Genomic DNA, 21,109 nt, shown 5'->3' with positions numbered 1-21,109 from the left:
GCACCTGACTCATGAATTTAAAAAAACAATCAAATGAACAAGAGATTGAATCGGACATGGACTAGAATAAAGCTAGTGACTTCCTTCTTGGCTGACAGAGTCACTAACCTACTTTCGTTGGGTATGAAGACAAGCTCTGTACTTACTTTACACCACTTTCCCTAAGAGATCATCAAATATTTTTGCCAAAATAAAAATTCACTATATCTTCAATTCCTCTTGAAATTACTAAAGATATAACCCTAGTAAATGAGATGAGCTCTTCATTCTTTTTTCTTAAGAAGCCACTGTGGTTCCCAATGATCACTGAATTCAGTTGTAAATGCCCAGTACCCACGTGCTTTGGTCTCTACAAGCATTTGGCCCGGATCAAGCTCACACTCCTGTTCTGTAATCTCAGTGCTCTGTCCTCCTGCCCTAGGTGGAAATTAGAGCTTTTGCCGGTCCTTGGGCACATGTCCTATTTGTTTTTGCTTTTCTCGAGGCTTAAGAATAAATGTGTCATTGTATCTGCAGTTGCCTGCAACACGGAGGTGGTTGTGGTAGGGTTGCTTTCTGAAAGCCTTTGACCTCTTACCAAGCTCTTTTCTTCCTCTCTCCCCACCCCTCCCTACTTCACCCAACTCAGAAATCAGTGAGGCATCAGGTGTATAGTTACATAAGCCCCATAAATACCCAGTAGCTTTTCCCAAATGCAGAATTGACTAGAACTTTTCTAAGATAGATTCCCAAGCCTACCCTGGCCTACCTGGATCATCCTGTCCAGGCAATTTTTAGTCAGCCAGCAAGCACCTTCTGAGATCTGGCTCACAGAAATCATGAGAACACACCATCTGTCTGCCTCTCCTTGGACACGGGAAAACCACGGTCCCACCCACCTTGAACATGAACCACAGGCTTCCAGGCTCTTCATCCAAGCATCCAGCATCACATCCAGCAGATCCTCTTCCCAACTTGCCTTTCCTCTAATCTCTCCCACCCAAATTCAGCCTCCCCTTTCTGTGCTTATTCACGTGCTCCAAGCTCAGCGGAGGGGGCATAACTCAGTGCCCCAGCAAGCACACTGTTCTCAAACTGAACAAACATCTTTTCCATATCTGGATGGGCTAGAGAAGGTATTCCATCTGGAAAGATTTCTGTTATTTCTCCTTCAGCTTTTGTATCAGCTTGAAAGGACGGTCTGGGAGTGCAGGGACCACCGGGCCTCTCTATGGTACCCTAGTCCCTGCCCATGGGGAAGAGAGGTGGGGCTGCTGTAGGCTTCCCATCACTTCCCAGGCAGGAAGTCCTCAGACTGCAGTTGCTGGCCATGTGTATGTAGACACACTCATATTAGACATAACTGACCTTTCCGCCTTCTAAAGTGGGACCCAGGATTAGAGAACTGATAAACCACCAACCAGGACCCCAGGGATTAGTCCTTACCCTATCCTCACCAGCTCCTGATCACTTGGCACCTTGAGTCTCTGCAATATGGTAAGAGAGAGAATGGACTCTGTAGCCAGACTTAGATAGTGTGCCATCTACCTCTGCCACCTAGGAGCCCTATGACTCCTGCCCTATTAATGCCTGCCTCTTAAGTGGTTGTCAGGGTTGGATGAGTCAAAGTGAGCTACCAGAAGAAAGTTCCCAATTCATGGCACAGAGTAGGCTTTCTATAACTAAATATTCCTACTCCTTCCCCGTCTTGGGCCAGACACATCCTCCATCAGAGCCAGCAGTTTTCTCTTCTGTTACAAGTGTGCTGAGCCTTCCCCCAGCTCTAAAAGCCTCTCAACTGTGATTCTCCAACAGTAAGAGCTTTGGTCAGAGTGATGGATGTGCTTGGGAGAAAAAGCACTAATGCAGTTCAGTGCATGAGACCAGGAGTTTAGGGAACTGTGTTGCAAAGAGGAGCCAGAACTGTTATGGACAGGGGTAAGGGCACTTATAAAAAGGGAGCTGAATTAAAAAGAAGACAGCCTTCTAAAGCAGCCAAGGGAGTGAACTCTGTGTGGCACAGTGTCCAGTCTGAGGCATAGGGATGCGACTGTGCAGCTTATCATGGATGGCACCGTGGACTCAGCTGTCCACACTGGCTGCAGCAGGGCACCATTACTGCAGACTGGGGATTGGTTTCTCTGTGCACCCTAACAACCATGGACACCTCCTTCTGTTGGCCTTAGGGATAGCAGAGTTCCCCAGAAGGGGCCCGGGTGTTGTGGAAGCATATCTCTGTGCACGTGGGTGCCACGTGGTGGGCCAGCAGAGCGGCACCCCTCCAGAGCAGGAGGATGGCCAGATCTCAGGGTGAAGCGGTCCAAAGGACACCAAGCTGCACCTGGACTGGATTCTTGATGCCTGCTGTACCCTGCCCAAGAAGTGACAAGGCTTAGCTTGCCTGCCATTTGACAAGGGGAGCTCCTTCTTAGGGCACCCCATTCTCACCCTAGGGCATCTCTAGTCTCCAAAATGGCATTTCTCCTCTTGAACACAATTTTGCATCCTCTGCATTCCAGCTGACATGGCCATCTCAAATGTTTCGTCAAAAGAGGTCACCCAGATGCCACATCTGAAATGGATTTCACCATGGATCTTCATATGGCCAGGTGTCAGCCCAAAGTAGGGGGTGGGTAGGGGCAATGTCCAAGTCCTGAGGCAGAGGCAGGGAAGCAGGTGGATGGAGAAAACCCTTCAGGTAATTCAGATGCTCGGTGGAGGGGGAATCTTCACTTGAGAATCAGAGAAAAATCAAAGTCTTTATTTTTTAGTTGGGGAAGTTAAGGCACTGCCTGGAAGGGCAAATGCACAGGTTAAAATAAGTTAAACACATCTAGATTTTGCAGAAAGGCACAGAGTCAGGACACAGGAAAAGAGAAGGAACACAGTAAGGTTTCCCCTGTGAAACCAGTTACAACTGGTTAAAATGAAGGCCCAGGGGGGCCTGGACAGGCAAAGCAAGAAAAGTAAATGGGACTCAGTGTTGCAGGAACTCTGCCTGTAGCCCTAGAAGGGGTCCATTCTCCCAATCCCCCAGCCTGTTTGTGCTGCTGATTGGAGGCTGCCCCAGATCCCTGGTAGGGCGTGTCAGGGCATCTGAGCCCACACTGAGCCCCCACCTTCCTCCCAGTAATAACTGCCTGTAACAGCAGCCAGCCACCAGGGGCTCCATCCTCTACAAAGCCTTGGCAGTTTCTTGGTCTTGGGTTGAAAGCCCCCAGAGAGCAAATCCATTTCTACAGAGTGGCCTTGGTACAGTCCCAGCCAGCGCTGGCCATGCTACAACACTAGCTACCTGGGGTGGAGCTGCTGGGTGAAGGTCCTGGCCTCACTTTCCTGCCTTGGGGAACCTTGGAGAAAGGAGGATTTGGGTCCAAGAGAAATTTTGCCTTTGAGCCCATTTTCACTCCAGGAACTACCCACTGAAGGCATGCTGAGGGTTTGTGTGTGTCCAGGAGGTCTGTTTTTCATGCTTACTGCTGAGTGAACAGGAAGAAAGGGGCTGGCATTGCACCGGGGGATTTAGGTGAGAAGAGGTTTACAGAAGAAGCCTGCGACAGAGCATAGCGCAAGGTGCTGGCACAGATTTCTGAGGGCATCAGCGGAATTCAAAAGGAGTTACTTAGAAAGAGAACATGTCCCAAGGATCTAAGCTTTCTGGAAGTGGTGAGGTGGCCCAACGGACCTAGGGGGACTTTTTACAGATCCTGCCATGTAATGACACAGATAGAAGAATAATTCTGACATAGGACTTTACATTGTACGTTGGTGAGGAGAAATTTTAGCCACAAAAGTATTACATATAGGTTTTTAAAAAAGAGATGGGTAGGATAATGAGTGAGAAAAACTTTTCAAGGTACTGCTTAAAAGAAAACACTTGGGAGATATCCCAACACTCTGGCCTCTTGGGCTCTGCTATCTTTTTAATTCCCTACATTCATGTTCTCTGGCTTATCTGTGAATTTGGTTAACACATTCCCCAGCCGCTCAATTGGATAAGATAAGGCAAAAGATGTTAATAGAGAACCCTCCATCTTTTCCCACTGAGTCTGATTTCAGGATTCATTGACTTGCTAAACCCAATCTTTTCCCTGCATTCTGTGTCCTATATGGGCTTATCAATGTGGAAGATAATCTACTCGCCAGGCGCCCAACGAGTGCCCACAATGGGCAGACTTCAGAGGGGCAGGCAGCCCGTGGCCCATGGGAACCTGCAGAGAGAAGCCACTGCTGGGGCACTGGGGGCTGGAAGGGGTTCTGTTGTCAGGACCAGCCAGCCTGGCTATAAGGAGCACCCAAGTACTCACCTACTCCACCAGGTGTGTGCTTTCTACTCACCTCGGCCGGTGCTGTAATGCTGGAGCTTATCGCTGTACACGGCCTCTTTGCTGTAAGCTCGTTTCCTGTGGACGCAAGCAAGAGGAGCTCTGTCAGCTGGGGTGCAAGCTCACTGCTCTGCTCCAGGGATGTCCACCCAGCTCCCCTGACCTGATGGGGACCCACTCAGGCATCTCCTGGGGCTGGGAACTGGGCAGCTCTCACGTTAACATTTAGCTCCTGGCCTGCTTCCTGGCTTGACCACCACTGTAGGCAGCCGGGTCTGCTTTCAAGTCAAGGTCTTTCAGAGGCCAGGCAGGGCCGTGGGTCCCCATCAGGGTTGCAGGCAGAGACACTGAGGACACCTGTCAGCATGCTGGCTGCACCATGGAACAGCTCTGGAGAAGCCAACTACACTGCTTTCTGCAGCAGAATCCGGGCTAACCCCCAAAGGCAGTAGCAACAGTATTAAAAATTCACAAGGCCTCAGGGCCTGCCCTTCTGCAGAACTTGGAGTTTCTGTCTTCCTCCGAGGCTCCCCTCCTACCCGCCTGCTTGTGCCCTCTGCCGAGGACCTTGGCTCTCTAACCAGAGGATGGGCTGTGGTATAGGCTATGATGAACCAGTGGATCAAATGCAGTTTGAGAACTGTCACTCTGATAGTGAGGGGAATAAAATGAAATTGGAAGATGGATGCTGTTTACTCATAGCCTTGCCCAACTCTTACGGGGGATTTTATCTTAGGCACAGAGAAAATACATAATCTGGCAAATTCTAGGCTGCCCGTGGATTGAGACAGGGGGGATGACCATGAGCTTGGCAGCACGTCTGTGAACAGTTAGGCCCCATCTACTCTGTGTGTGGCCTGGGAGGAGCAGATAGGAGCTTCTTTGACCTGGGGCAGTGGGAGAGGAAGTGCTGGGAACGGAAGTGGAAGGCCTACCTGCTACAGACGATGGAGATGGCCACCAATGACACTACAAACACCACCCCGGCTGCTGCCGAGCCAGCAATCAGGGGCAGCTGCTCCCGTAGCTCGGACTTGTAGTCATCTAGGTGAGAAAGAGCCATTAGAGTCCTTCCTGTGTGCCCTTTGCATACTGCTGGGACTCAATGCATGACACCAAAGACACTATAAATAAATATATATGTATATGTGGAGTATGGCTTCTATGCTACAGAGCCAGAAGCCCAACTAAAACAAAGAGGGAGCTTCAAATCACAAATAAAAAAAAACAACTAAAGCCAAATGACAGCAACAATAAAAATGAAACAGCAGCGACAGAGAAAAGCTCAGAATTAAATGCTGATGACATCTGTGCCCACGGCAGAGGTGACTCCATATTACAGCCCCTCATTTGGAAGGTCTTTCAAAGGACTGTCAGTCATGCTAAGGATGATCTAAGAGGGAAGACTGAAAACCACTGTGGAAGTATCTCCTGAAACACAAAGGTATTGAAACCCAGCAGAGTGCACAGATTTCACCAGGCAGATAGTTACAGAGTCTCTGCGGCTGGGCAGCCCTGTGCCAGGTGCTGCGGGGGATGAAGAAACAGTGGGGAAATGGCCCACTCAAGAACAGGATTGAGGCCTCTGCCAAGGTTAAGACCATGCTGTGTGACGCAGGAGGACGGGAAGCCCCTGAGTCACAGAGGACACCAGAGCTCGCCCAAAGTCTGGTTTTTCTGTGTGTGTGAGCCCTGTGCTCTTGGACAAAGAGCGAAGTCTTTAGTCCATCTGACTCTCAAACTCTTTTCTGCTAAAAAAAAAAAAAAAAAAAAAAAAGGCAATAACAAAGTAATCAAATTATTGTGGGGCACATTTCATAATGTCTGTACTGTCAGGGGGACCCCAAATACTGACACTCTTCCTTAATCCATAGAAACAACTTGGCCCAGCTGGCACAATAATAATTATGGTTATTCTTCCACCTGGTCTTCAGGACTGAGGCATATAGAGGTCAAGCTTTATATGTTCTATTACAATAAGGGTTGCCAAATACAGTAAATAAAAATACAGCTGACCAGTTAGATTTGAATCTCAGATAAACATTGAATAATCTTTTAGTATAAGTATGCCCCCAAACATTGCACGGGAGATACTTGGACTAAAATGTTGTTGGCTTTATCTGAAATTCAAATTTATTTGGCTGTCCTCTATTTGGCCACCCTAAAGGCAATAAATAGCTCTTGAAGTGAAGTTTCCCATGTCCTGCATCAGAATCACCCAAGCCCAATGATTAAACAGGACTATTTCCAGGCCCCTCCTCAGATGTACTGAGTCAGAACCTCTGAGCAAAGAACCTCTGCATGTTTACCAAGTACTCCAGGTGATTCTCATGCTCCTCAAAGTCTAAGAACCACTCTTCAACTCTTTGGGTGGAGAAAGTGACTTCCAAAGACAAGGATGTTATTCTCGAAGCCAACCACTCCAAAGACATCAATTTAAAGATGGAAGGTTTCCCTCAGCTCAGAGCTTTCTATAACATGTATGTTAAAAAAAAAAAAAAAAAAAGACTTTGGCAAAAAAAATAACTCTAGGAACCACAGCAAAGAGTCCATAAAAACATCTTTATAATTTAAAAACTTCATAAAGCAATGTGACCTCCAGTCTTTAAAATTGATTTCTAGAGAGTGAGAAGCTTCAAGAACCAACACCCTTATCTTCAGAAGTGTCTTCTTCCGCTCACAGAGTAGAAGGATGATTCTCAAACTCCGGGGAGCGTAAGAATCACCTGGACTGTTTGATAAATATATAGATACCATACTTTATGGATGGGCTAAAACAACAGCAGCTAAGACCAATGTAGGCACACTATAGCTAACAGCAGCTCAGGACCAGGGTGGCTCTGTGCTATGTGGTGGTCACCTGCCCAAGGCGTGGTCTTTGACTCTGGGTAGAATCCCACAGGTCCTCCTTGCTCCACTGACCCTTTCACTAGTCAACCTTCAGATTCACCTTTGTGCTGAAGACAAGGCCCAAAGCCTCAGTGAGTATAATTATTAGCTATGTGTGAACCTCAGTCATTAAAATAAATACTCCTGAATTTGGCCACTTACCAAAACTCTCTTACATCTAGTCCCTCTTGGGTTTATAAAATTTAACTGCCAAATGTAAAAGGAATAGTCTTCTTGGGGGAAATTTGTTACTTCTTGATTTGTCTAGCAGAATTGCCAAGAGACCAGTGCTCAGAGCATTCTGAGTTTTGGGTTTTTAATCCTGTGTACTTCCTGATGCCTAAGTGCCCATAAATCCAGATAGTAAGTGAGGTACAAAGAGGGGACAGGAGACAGCTGCGTTCTTTTCATACCAGCAGCATTATTAATCTGAATAAACTGGCTTGCCTTTCCACCCCATCTCACCATCCTCAAAATAATTGTGAAGATTCACCTAAAAAAATTCAAAATAGGTTGCAAACTCCAATCCTACAGGGGTCAGACAGCTCACATGCAAGCATCTGGGTACAAATCACTGAGAAGGGGCAGGCATCCCACAGGGGCAGCCACCTATTAGCTCAGGGGAAGAGCCCTCACACCAGAATGCCCACCAGCATTGGCTTCTTTGCAATTTTTCACAAGAAAACGCACATTATGGTTTTCACATGAGATCATCTAATTTTTAAAATATTTTGGGTGATTTTTTAAATTGTTAAAAAATTATTATGTGAGTCAGCATAAAACCCCGAGTCCTAACACGTGCCTCGTCAGAGAGTATGGGCCTAAAATAAAATGTTCTGTAAAAGCCGACTGTTTTGCACATAATGCAAGTAATAAGTGAAAAATTAAAGGCTTTCGGTTGAGGAGGTTGAGAATAGACTGGTGTTTGGAAAACTATCAGGCAAGAGCTCACAAATGAATAAATAAAAGAGGTAGATAGTCAGCCCATAAACAAAAGCAAGCACCATGGTAAGTGGCTGGCTAAGGGAAAAGAGTGAGTGAACACACAGGCAGGTACCCCATGCTCAATGCTCAGGCTGCAGGGAAATCAGATTTTCATCACCATTCATAAAGGTCGGTCTCGGAGGACTGACTGGGAGAGATCGTTATAATAGGGAACTAACAAAGCCCAAAGGTGGAAGTATTTGGGGTGACAGGCTTACTGACTTTGGGGATGGCTTGGAAGGTAGCCTCTGTTACCTCTGATGACACATGAACAGAACCTACTAGAGTCACATGTGAAGCTGAGATACTGGGTACAAGGGACTGCTGCACCTCAAATTTTGTACCTGTGTTTCCTTCCTGGAGACCTTGGCTCGTGCCGTTAGGCTGTGAGCTCAGCTCCCTGTCCCCCAGTAGAGAGGGGGTGAAGTGGGAGTGAAGGGAAAATAGTGGAGGCACCCAGGTCCTGATCCAGAGGCAAGAGGGCACATGACCCCTGAGGTATGTGTGGGTCTCACTGCAGTGACCTCCCTGCATGTGGTGCAGAGGCCCTTCAAAGGCAAACCCATGAGATGTTAGGAGAGAAACGGGCCAGACTTCAGACGGATGCCCTGCCTTATGAATCACACAAGTGTACACAGCCCCACCGGAGGTAAGGGAATGGCACTGGAATCCAGGGAAGGTTGGCATTTGGGCTGCGAGGGTAGCTTCTCGGGGCTTCTTTCCCTCCCCCAAGTGCTGGCCTAGTACCAGTTCACTGGCCCGCCTCTTACCATCCGTCAGTGTCTGGAAGCACATCTTGCCACTGAACTTGCCATAGCCGGCCACAGTGCGGGCACGCACTTGGACCACGTACACCATGCCTGGCCGTAGGCCATCGATCCGCGCTGTATTGGTCTGGCTCCTGGCCATGGAGGAGTTGAACTCATTGTGCTCCTGAAAAAGAGCAAGAACAGTGTGCAGCCTGCTCCTGAGTGCTGCATCCCTACCTGCTCCTCCCTGGAGCACCCGGGCCCCACCAGTTAGAAGCCGTCATCAGCCCCAGGCCCTCCCTCTGAATGGGAGATGGTCTGACCTGGACCAAGGGAATGAAAAGAATCAGCTCTGTGTCATGACGTGGCGGTGTTCTAAAAAGAAGGCTCTGAGCAAATGGCTGGGCTCTCAGGGAGGCTCACTGTCATTCCTAGCTCCTTCCCCACCACAGGGTTCATTGCTAGAATAACAGAGCACGTGCAGCTTTGCAAAATCCTGTCAGGTCTCTGAGGTCAGTGGAAGCAAACTGGACAACATTTGCCCCTTTCTCTTGCTTCTCCTGAGGCCTCCTCTTTTCTCTCCTCACTCCTCATCACGGCTGTTCTAGATCACCCCTTAAGCTTCCTCAAGTCCTTAGCTGAGTGACCTAGTGTCCACTCTGCTGCAGAGCCAGAGGCCATTCTGCACTACTTGGCTTACCTGCTCTGCCTTCGCCTTGGCCTGTCTAGGTTGTCACCTCCAGTTCCCTCTCCACCAGCATTTGGGGGTATATCCCTGATCCCTGGAGAGCAAGTCCTGTCCCTTCTCACTTATTCAAGGGGTCAACTCCCTGCCCCTGTCACTCTCTCCAGACCCTTCCACCCTGTCTCCCACAGTCCCTGTTATTGACACATGACTGTCCTCTGGCATGCACAGATTTTGCTCGTGTTTCTCATCCTTCTGACTCCTCTACCCTTGGTGGGTGCCCTTCAAGGGTGCTTTCTCTTTGCTGCTGATTGTTTTGCTGAAAACTTTGGGTTGTGCCTAGACTTTTGTAGACTCCCATTTTTTCTGCTACTCCCCCCCCCACTAAATCATCTAAACTTATTTTCTTAAAAAAAAAAAAAAGAAAAAGAAAAACTATTACCAGATAAAAACAAAACTCCTAAATCTAGGTTTATAGGCCCTGCAGAATGAAGCAATTCTAATTTCACATCCCCCAAATAGCCTCCTCACTGTTCCTCTAGGAACCATACCCCAAGCCCTAGGGCCTTTGCTTAGTTTGCTTTCTCAGTCTAAAATTCTTCTCTCCAGTATTCCTTTGCACCCTGCAGATTCCCTATGCCCACACTTCTAAGGCCTCCTCTTCCAGGAAGGCTTCCCATGGATTCTCTTCATTGCTCTCCTTCATCATTACACACCAGCCGGGGCTCTGGTCATTTGCATGTGCACATCTGAGAGATTATGGGTTATCTCCAAGTGTGCAGGGACAAAAGTTTTGAGTCTGGGCCTGTCCCTGTCCGGACCATCAATCTTGGAGCAAAATGGGGATGTTGGTGAAAATGGAGAGCTTGGGTCACTGAGAGGGAAGCCCCTAAGTCCAATGTGCAGATCTGAGGTTCTGTGATGAGTTCTAGGCACAAGGTTTGAGAAGTATGGTGACACATGAGGGGAAAACTGCTGGCAAGATGTGTAAACCACATCCTCAGACAAGCGATGAAAGTTTGGGGAGTTGAGGCAGGACAAAAGAATACAGTGGAATGATTTTTTAAAAAATGCCATTGTTTTAAAACATGTAAATGTCTCAAAGGTGACCTGATGTGTATTTACTCAATCATGTGGCCAGGCAGCCACATTTATGACACACTATCACGTGCTGGGTGCTACACAGGGGCTGCAGGGACTGAGACATGGCCCCTCTCCTTGGGGACACAAAATCTTGTGGGACTGACCAGCAAATGAACAGACACTGACAGCAGTGTTGACAGAGTGACTTGTCAGAAGACAGCTTAAGGGACCATGGGGGAGCAGAGGGTTCCCCCAACTCAGGCTGATAAGGAGATTGGGAGGGTGACATGAGTTGAGTCATGACAGGTGAAAGAAACTGGCCATGTAGAGAAAGGTGAAGAGTGAGAACTGACTAGAACATGTGAAAGCAAGGCCTAAAGAGATTCAAGAGCCTGCAAGCAATTGGGCCTATCTGGAGTGTGGCGACACATGGGGTGGTGACAAATGCTTCGGAAGCAGTTTAAAGGACCACAGGTTGGAGGCCAGTTTGAGTAGACAGTTGAAGGTGACATGCCCGTCCTCCTGGAGGGGCTATCCACCGGCTTCCAGGAACGACTGCTGGGGAAGGACTGCTCATCCATCATTTGATATATTTAAAGAGAAGAAGGCTCCCCCCGCCACCCTTACCTCCAATCAGAAATCCAGCAGAAAGACAGTTGGCCACTACAGAAGCAATATCATCCAGAACTTTGGTCATTACTATCTTGACACACTGGAGATCTGAGACCAAAACTATAAAAATCACCTCATCACCTTGCAAATTAGGATAAAATCCTATTGCTACAAAATCTGGATAGCAAGTAGCTGCCTGGATTCTCTGGTTTTACCGGAATCTGTGGAATTAGGCACTGCTTGAAAGAAGTAAAACATTGACCCCGCAGCTCTTTTACTGAAAACTGCCTTTTGGTATTTGGATTGTGAGGACAAAAACATTAACCCATAATCACTTTATAGCCCACATATTCTTTAAGAAGTTCAGTGATTAAAATGAGTATTAGTCATTGTTCCTTCAAAACCATTAATCAACTTCAGACAAATGAGTGAGAGTGAAGAGCACGGTTTCTTGCTTTTCTTTCCCTTTCTTTCCCTTTCTTTCTTTTCTTTCTTTCTTTTCTTTCTTTTTCTTTCTTTCTTTCTCTTTCTTTCTTTCTTTCTTTCTTTCTTTCTTTCTTTCTTTTTTCTCATGATTGATTTTATAACCTTGTGAGAGGTACGAGACTGTAGCTGTTGAGGGCAGAGACCATGGTTCCCATCCCCAACATGTAGCAGAGGGCTGGCACCAAACCGCTTGGGTGCTCCACGATTCAGTGCTAAATGAATGAATAAACACCACACTTCAGACCAGTTATTTGAACCAATCGATCGAGCACAAGATATTGCCAAGGCCTGAAAGAGTTTCTAGGAGAAAATGATCCTAAAATTTGAAGGGTAGAAATTCCCAAGGCCTAAACCAGCCCATTCTGGCCCAGACAGTTATTATGAAGAGCTAGTAAACGTCTAAACGCTTAATCATTACGACAGCTGAGAGCAGATGTAGATGCTCCTCCCATGGTTTGCCTACAAGTGCTGACACCAGGAGTGAAAAGTGCTACAAGACAGTAAACAAGAGAGAATGATGAATGGAAGCATATTAAAATGGGAAGGAGATGAACATAGAGAGGCTTTGGGAGTGTCATCAGCTCGATGGCATCTGAGCTCTCTATTAATGAGCTGTTGGAGGAGGCGAAAGCCTCATTGATTCTATTCGTAAGGCCTGAAATGGAAAGGTGTTCTAAGCACAAATTGAGAGAGTGATGTGAGGTAGGGGATCCAGGGAGAGTTTTCAGGGGTTAGAAAACCATGGTCCATGGCCAGTTACCGGTTTTTGTAAATAAAGTTTTATTGGAACCCAGTCATGCCCACCTGATATATTGTGTATGGCTGTTTTTCTTCTATAAAGGCAAGTTGAGTAGTCTGGACAGAGACTATATGGCCACAAACTTAAATATTTCCTGTCTGGTCTTTTACAGAAAAACTCTGCTGACTCCTGGCTTAGAAGAAGTGGAACACAAGGGAGGAATAGTGCTTTTGATTCTTTGGATTGAATCCAGGATATCTTCCAGGCTGAGTTCTACTGTGTTTGCATCTTCTAAAGACAGGATTCGCTGGCCTTGTGGAGCAGGCAGGCGGATCATTCCGCTTATAAGCATTTGGATTTAAAAATGAAGATGCACTCTCTTATTTCAGAGGCCCCATTAATTTTGAGATGCTCAGCATGGGCATGATTGTAATCCAGTTGCACACTGAGCTCAGAAGATTGCGCCACTGAAATATAGTAAAAATGTCCGTACTTCTGGTCCTTTGTGGTCATGGGTAAGTCATTTGACCTTTCTGTGACTTAGTGCCATCATCTATAAATTGGTTATACCAGGCTTTCAAGTATCTTTCATTTCTTTTAAGGATCAGAGCTAATGTATCTGTGAATATCTGCCACATAATAGATACTCAGTATATGATGAATTATTATCATTGTGGTTATTTCAAAATATCCTCATAGGGTAATGTCTTTTTCTTTATTTGTATTAGGAATGGTCCAGGCAATGTAACAGACCTTACAGTCAAGCACTTTATAAGTGAAGTGTAGAGCTGCATAGTAACATACTGAACAGTAACCAGTGCTTGGGCAAAGAATCTTCTGTGTTCCCAAGGAAAGCATTCTATCCTCTGGAGTGAGGACAATAATATGCTTCACTGAGGTGTGGAAGCTGCCTCGGGCATTGAGCTGCTGTGCATGTGTGTCTGTTAATAATTAGTATAAATTACTGAGGAGTAGGGACGTGGTCTGAAATGGGGGAATAAGCTTCCTTCATAGCATCAGAAGTTAAAGTTAATTACAGTGTTTCAAAGGAGGAGGTCTTCATGTAAAGGGAAAAGTAGCAGAGGAGCTGGGGTGTGGACTGGGGAGCAAGGAGTCCAGGGACATAGGCAGGAGTCTGTTCCAAAGCCCACCCCCTATGCTGGGGTGGATGCCCTCTGCCCGGCAGATGAAGTAAAAAGCAGGTGGCTCCCATATACTTAGCCCCTCTCCAGCCCTGTCACTTGCTGTAGGTTAAGAACCCAGGCTGTAGACTCACTTCCTAGCTGCGTGGTTGTGGGCAAGTTTTGTTTTGTTTTTAACTTCGTACATTGGTTCCTTGCCCCACAGCTATGATATGAATATTTACCAGGCTGGGTAGTGAGGAGAAAAATCGAAAATATTTTTAAAGCTCCTGGCACCCAGTAGGGGAATATGAGGGAAAAATTACTATTATTTTCCTGAGATGAGCTTCTAAGGCTCAAGTTCAAGTGTATGGGGGAAGTGGCTCCATTGGAATCTTATTGGTGATTCAGATATTGCCTCATATACTGGCCACAGGTGATACTCTACTGAACTCTCAGGTCAACTTGGATGATGAAATGAGACTGTGTGGACAATCGTTTGACACATATGGTCCAAAATGTGGTAGAAAGCCAACATTTACAGTACTAGCTGATAAAAAATATCCCACAAACAAGGACCCCAAATTCAAAGCTTACTGGATATAATGGTTACTTATAAATCCAGATGGTTTAAAAAAAACCCCAATTCGTTGAATTATCTGAATCTACAAAGCCCAATGTTCTCTAGATAGAGTAGAATGCTCCCTAATCCTCACCTTGCTTCTAGGTTCGGCTATAAGGGCCAAAGAGTGTACCTCCTTACAGGCTGGATTGCTGATCCATCTGGCCCTCCACTTTCAGGGGGGTAAACTGTTCGCATTTTATAAGTGTGAAAACTGACCTAGAGTGGCTAAGTAATTTGACCATGGCCACATGGCTGGTTAGCTACAGAGGGCACTGGAAACTAGGGCCCTGCTTCCCAAGGTGGTCACGTTCAACATGCTCACTCTTCAACATTACCTCCACGCTGGAGGGATGGAGGGCTCCATCCCTGATGCTCTTCCTATTTCCACTGCCCCACTGGATGATTCCGTCAGGCTCAGCGCCTTCATAGCATTTACAGACTGACAACTCCCAGGTGGACTTATCCAACCTGGTCCTCTTTCCTGAACTCCAGACATGGACATCTAGCTGCCTGTTCTATTTGGCCATCTCAGAAGTGTTTTAGACATCGAGCTGAGCTTCTGTCCCTTCCCTTACCCCAAGTAAGCTCTAGCACAGCAAGCCTCCTACTGAGTCAATGATGGCTAGGGACATTCTCCTATTGGGCCAGGACCAAACCCTCCCACATCTGAGGTCCAACCTGCTAGAAATCCTGCTGCTCTGTCTTTAGTTTCTGTATCTAGAATTTACTGTCTTCCTGGCCCTCTCCTATTCCCATCAAGCCACCATCATTCTCATTCTATTGTAATCTGGTAGGCCTGTTTTAAATGGAACAGCTGAATGATCCTCTAAAAATGTAAGTCAGATTTTGTCTCTCCTCTGCTCCTAACCCTGCTACAGATCCTCGTCTCACTCAGTGGGAAAGCTGCAGTTCTAAGGTCCAGCATGATCACCTCTCCTGGTTACCTCTCTCACCTGTCTACTACTTTCCCATTGCTTGTACCCCTCTGGTCATGCTGGTCTTTTTCCGGCTCCTAGAGTCACCAGTCATGACCTTGCCTCCGGGCCTTTGCACAGGCAGTTGCCTCTCTCTCCCCTGCTTCACAATAATCTCACTTCTTTCAAGTCTTTACTTGGAACCTACCTACTCCAAGAGGCTTACCTTTACCATTCTATTTAATTCTGAGACCTGCTCCTCGCCCAAACCTGACCCTCCTAATCCCATTTACCATGCTCTGCTTTTTCTATTTCCCTTTGCATTATTCATTTTTTAACATACTATATGACCTCCCTATTTATTATGTTCATTTTCTGTCTCCTTCTGTTAGAAAGTAAGGTCCGTGAGGGCAGGAATCTTTGTTTAGATCATTAATATATCCTAGACTAGTACCTGCCAAATAGCAGGCACTCAATAAATACTTGCTGAACAAATCAATGAATCTGGTGTTTCTACAAAAAATGTGTTGGGTCAGTATTTTCCTGGGATTTTGCAAATGCTATAGTTTAACATGTGCTTCCCCCACAGAGACCAAGGAAATCAACCCCACAGGGCACCTTCTCCCTTCTCTTGGCAGCAAGTGCCCTGCTGCCGGCCCCAGGAACAGTTGCTAAAGAACAGTCTGTAGATAATATACAAATTTCTATTTCTCTTAATTTCCATCTCATCCTTTAAAATTTCCATTTACATGTTTTTAAGCTCAACAAATAGATTATTGCAGTAGTACTAGCATATGATTTATAAATAAACTTATAGTGGAAGAATATGATCAAAAACTTTGGAAAACACTGGTCCATGAAACCACAAAATCTTTGGAAAGTTCAGGGGACACCTGGCAGTTTTGTGGCATCTACATTAGTGTAGCAAACACACGACTGGGAAAATAGGATCAGTTTTGCCTATAGCAGCCCACTGAGCTGTTGGGACAGCAGGGTGGTAGTTTGGAAGAGTCTCTTCTGAGTTGGTACAAAAAGTCTCTGGACTTCAGGGACTTTTGCCAATGAAGACCCAACAGACTCTCCCAAGGAGCCCCTGACCTCCATGGGCAGATCCCTCCCTCCCTCAGAACTTCCTCCAGCCTTTCCACTTGTGCCCTCAGCTGGCCTCCCTCCACTGAACAGTAGCTGGCCCTGTGTCTTGGAAGCCTGAAGGCAGAGCTGACTTACCTTCTCATAGTACCGGATCTCATAGTCCAGGATGATGCCGTTGGGCTGCTCTGGCTGTGGCCATGACAAGGTGATGCTTCTCATCGTGGCACTGACTTGGTGCATGATAGGAACAGTGGAAGGGGCTGTGGAGAGAAGAAAAGACAGGGCGGGTGAACAGACCTTTGATTATATGACAAGTGTCATCTTTCAGAGATAAATGAGAGAAGTGTCTCTGGTTTTGAACCTACCCTTTCTTTCTCACTAGCTAAGCTGCTGTGCAGAACTTCCTGTGGGTTTTGCATAATGAATGGAGTTCAAACAACAAAGGAGAGAAAAGGTGATAATTTAGGACAGGGGAACACGAGTGAGGGCAGGGCTGGAATGGACTCAGTGTTTTTTGGGCATGGACAGGTGGAGAAAGGCTTGGCCAAAAAGAGATGGTTGGAGGAATCCCATGAAAACAGTGTGGCCATTTAGGGAGGGTGTGACAACCAGGGCAAGTCTAGGCTTCCAGGACAGTGGGACAGGAGGGACAATGGGATGTTTTTGAACAGAAGGTGGTGAAGGAATCTCAGTCTTGCATTAATGGGCAAAGCCGGTAGAGAAGAGAACCGGGAGATGGGGATGCCAGTGAGAGAGTAGAACTGGTCACTGCAGAATTACTGCAATAGAAAGGAACGTTCTAGCAAACATCTCTCCTGAAACTGCATGTAAGATTTTTCTGCACTTCAAGAGAAAGGGAGGAGGCATCTCTCAAAAAGACATGAACACAGACCAACAACCGAGTTCATTCAGACTTCTGTCAGAGCTTTCCAAATGAGGACATTTGCAATAAAGGGCTCACAAATATAAATGAAGAAATGATACACAAACCAAACATTTGGAAACAGGATAATAATTCCAAAATCTGTGAAGTGATTCCAAAATCTCTGTTCGGAAATAATATTATTTATTTCCCAATTCAATGCTTTTCACACGGTGTAAGTAAAATGAAAACAGTCTGGAAATAACAAATGAGGGTTGTCTTTCTAGGGGAAGAGGCGGGTAATGGATGAGGCTTCAGCCTGCGCTCTGCTCAGGGGCTGTTCAGTTTAGTCCTGGCACTTCTGTAGCTATGAAGGTCGTTTCCTCACATGAACTCCACTTTACACGGGTTTCTCTGGGGACTGTGGCAGAGTGACATTTACTATCCTCACTTTAAGTTAACGGGTCCCCCTCCAGAGCATGGCTATGGGTCTGGGTGTGGGGGTCGATGGGCTCTCTGCTCTCCACTCACTGGGCTTTCAGTGAGCACCGCCTATGCCTACATGCTGGCCCTTAGGCTGGGCGGGGATGGGGGGCAGTGGGGAAGGGATGCAGAGCACTTGTGGGGAAGATGCCCACAGTCCCCGGAGCCACAGGATAGCACAGCATGAGACACAGTGTTAGGAGGGCTTAGAATCAGGGAGTCCACCCAGGACCCCGCACAGTTCCCATTAGGGACCTTGGGGTGGCCCTGAAAATGTGCCTCTCAGAACTCCCCCACCCCGGGAGCATAGCTGACTCATGGCCCTGGGCTGCTGCACTCAGAAACAGAGCATCTCCCACAGGCTGCTTCCAGCCAACGACTGAGAGCAGTAAGGATGCTCTGAAAGGCCCATTTCTGACTCTTCTGCTGGGCGGCTTTTGCCCAAAGACTTCCCATCAGACTCACCAATGCTTCTTTGTTCAGCAGGGCAGTCTAAGAGTCTTCCCATCCAATCCTCCTTCCTGCCCTCTCTCCTTCATTGTGATGTGATGGCTCTCTGAGCTTCCCCTGACCTCCCCTTCCATTTCCCTAATCTCTGGCACCTCTAATCCCATCCTGGAGTTTGCTTCAGGGAGGATCTGATTTAATGTAGTCCTGAATCCCCCTATCAAGTATTCTCTGCTGGGCCCTGCTGTGTCCCCAGGGACGGGATGCTCACTGCCTCTAGGAGCTGTGGCTTCATACTTGGGTAGCTCTCACCAATTTGCATGTCTTCCTACCCTTATCTGAAATTTGTCTTCTTCTCAGTTCCACTGACTAAAGTAATAGAGAATGTTCCTTCTTCCACAGAATGGCTTGTCAAATAGCTAAAGAAACTAGTTAGGTCTCCCCTGAGTTTTTCCTGCTGAAAAGAATGGCCAGATGCTATGAGCAATTATCCCATGACATGCTGCCACCTGAGGTGGCTCTTTTCCCAGTGGGGCTCATGTTGTCTCTTTAGGCATGTGGCCCAGAGGTAAATCCAATTCTCCCACTGCTGTTGAAGCAGCAAAGATTGGGGTAAAACTAATATCTCCCATGATTTGTGTGCTATACTTTATTAATGTGACCATTAGCCTTTTTTGCATCAAAAACACATCCCTGACATTCAATTCTGAAATCACCTTCAAATATAACCCCTAGGGTTTTCTCCTGGTGTGCTCTTCCTCTTCTGTTGGTAGAGTTTGCTTGCCTTGGCTACAGGGATTTACATGTATGTTTTTACCTTTATGGTGTAGCATTGGGCCTATTAATCTGGTAAACTGAAATAATATTTGATCCTGATTCAACCATCAAATGCAACTTCTCTTCCTCCTCCTTCTTCCTTAGCATCACGACCCAGGTCCATTAATTAATTGATCAAACAAATGTTCACTGAGCACCTGCCACATGCCAGTCACCATTCTAGGTTTTAGAGATTCCACAGTGAATGAAACACAATGTCCTGCCCTCATGGAGTTTATTTTCTAGTTGGGGGATTCAGAGGCCAAATGTAATCAGTCAATCACAAGTTACATTAAAATATTAAGTAAAACAGAAACAAATGGAGCAGAGGAGAAGGGACAGAGAAGGCAAAAGTGCAGGGGCTGGCTGGGAGAAGGCTATAGTTCTAAATCACTGGGTTAGCAAGGCCTTGCCCAAGACGTGGATGCAGAAGCATGGGGTGTAAGGAGGGGAGGAAGCCATGTGGACACCTGGGAGAAGAGCATTTGAGAGGGAAAGGTCAGGGCAACAGTTCTAACCTGGGAGCAGTCTGGTGTTCCAGACGAGCAGCAAAGAGCCATAGGAACTGGAGCAGAGATGAGGTCACAGGCAGACTTCCACCCTGAGTGACATGGAGAGCCACGGGAAGGTGATGAGCAGAGGAGTGACATAATCTGACTTGCACGTTAACAACATCACCCTCTGCTGCACTGCAAATAGAATGCAGGACCCATGCCAAAGTGGAAAGCTCTATCTTAACACTCTTGTGATGATCCAGCTGCGAGACTGTGGCTACTTGGACTAGGTTTGGAGTGGTGGAGGTGGTGAGAATGGGGGTGGTCGGATTCTGAATAGATTGAGCACATCTCACCGGATGTGGGATGGGGAAGAAACACAAGAGCCCAGATGACATCAAGGCTTTTGGCCTGAGCAACTGGAAGAGTGGGGCTGCCATGAACTGAGATGCCTCAAGAAATAGTAGAAGCGATCTGAGAAGGCAAACATGTGTATGAGAGGTCCAGACTGGAGACATCAGTTTAGAGCCATCAGTATTTCAAAGATAAGGGGAGCTGCAGAACAGAACAGATAGATTCCTTGAGGGAATGAGAAGACAATATTTGGTCTAAGACTCCGGGGATGAGGAGAAACAGCCAAATGGCGGAGAAGGCAAGACCAATGAGATGGTAGGAAGCAGGGGAGTGTGATTACCTAGAAGTCAAGAGGCAATGAGTGTCCCCAGGAGGAGAGAATGTGTGAAACGCTGCTGCTAAGTTATGTAAAAGGAAACCAGGAACTGAACTCAGAGTTAGCAAAAGGCTGAATAAAGCGGGGATGGCTCAAGGCTGGCGTTCCTGACCTCATGTGCACTGTGCAGAGCCAGGGAGAGGAGGAAGGTCAGGCAGTTTCTGGAGTCAGGCCAGATCACGAGGGGATCCTGGTGGGCCCACCAACACAGGCAATCCAGGGAAGCCTACTTCCCCCACCCCTGCCACACTTGCTGCCCAGCTTGCTCCATGCTGCCCTCCAGCCCATAGGGAAACATGATTTACATGTTGCCAACCATGTCAATGCCATATAGGTTTACAGGATCCTCCTTTGCCTCAAATGCTAAAGCACCATGGATTAAAAATTGGAAAGATCAACCCTAACGGTCTGAGGATTTTGGTGGACTTGGTTCTTTTCTTTGCTTCTAATCCTTGGAAAACCATCATTCAAGACTCAACATATTTGACAAACATTGTGCCAGGCCCCTGCTCTAATCACAGAGGACAGAAGGATGAGTAAAAAAAAAAAAAAAAAAAAAAAAAGCCACAGCCCTGCTCTGAAGATCTCTGGCATCTAGTTGAGGTTACATGGTGAAGAGTCAATCACAGAGCAGGGTGATCCAGAAGCAATCCAGCCAAATCCAAGAGAAACATCCCAGTTACACAGATGGCAAAGACCCTCCAGCAACCAATCAGTACGTGAATCTGGAGGGAAGCTGCCAGAGGGTAATGGTCACCACTTGCCCACACTGCTCAGATTTGTGGTGATGACAGATGTTTACAGGCCCCCTTGAAGGCTGTTTATTCTCACACAGGTCACTCTAAATGTCTTGTTTTAATTGAGATGAGATTTAGCACATGGGAGAGAGTAAAAGAGTATTACTCTTGCTCCCCGAAAATCAAGGTTAACTTATATTTGGTGCTCTGACATTGGTGATCACCCAAGGTGACAATTTTTTTTTTCTTTCTCCAAG

The 21,109-nt window shown here is 46.7% G+C and overlaps 1 protein-coding gene across 3 annotated transcripts in view; it reads right to left on the bottom strand.

Moving 5' to 3' along the window:
* Positions 1-21,109, bottom strand: part of EPHB1 (EPH receptor B1) — a 471,107-nt gene that overhangs the window by 75,980 nt on the left and 374,018 nt on the right. For all 3 annotated transcript variants that reach the window (XM_072726912.1, XM_072726913.1, XM_072726911.1), the window contains 4 exons: positions 16,419-16,543; positions 8,948-9,110; positions 5,240-5,348; positions 4,318-4,382 (listed from right to left, as the gene is read on the bottom strand). In XM_072726912.1, coding sequence (XP_072583013.1) covers positions 4,318-4,382; positions 5,240-5,348; positions 8,948-9,110; positions 16,419-16,543 — 462 coding nt within the window. The remainder of the gene's footprint in view (positions 1-4,317; positions 4,383-5,239; positions 5,349-8,947; positions 9,111-16,418; positions 16,544-21,109) is intronic.

Source organism: Vulpes vulpes, chromosome 11 (assembly GCF_048418805.1).
Source record: "Vulpes vulpes isolate BD-2025 chromosome 11, VulVul3, whole genome shotgun sequence".
Taxonomy (NCBI): Eukaryota; Metazoa; Chordata; class Mammalia; order Carnivora; family Canidae; genus Vulpes; species Vulpes vulpes.
Note: the sequence above shows the minus strand (reverse complement) of the source record. Positions and strands in the feature narration are given on the sequence as shown.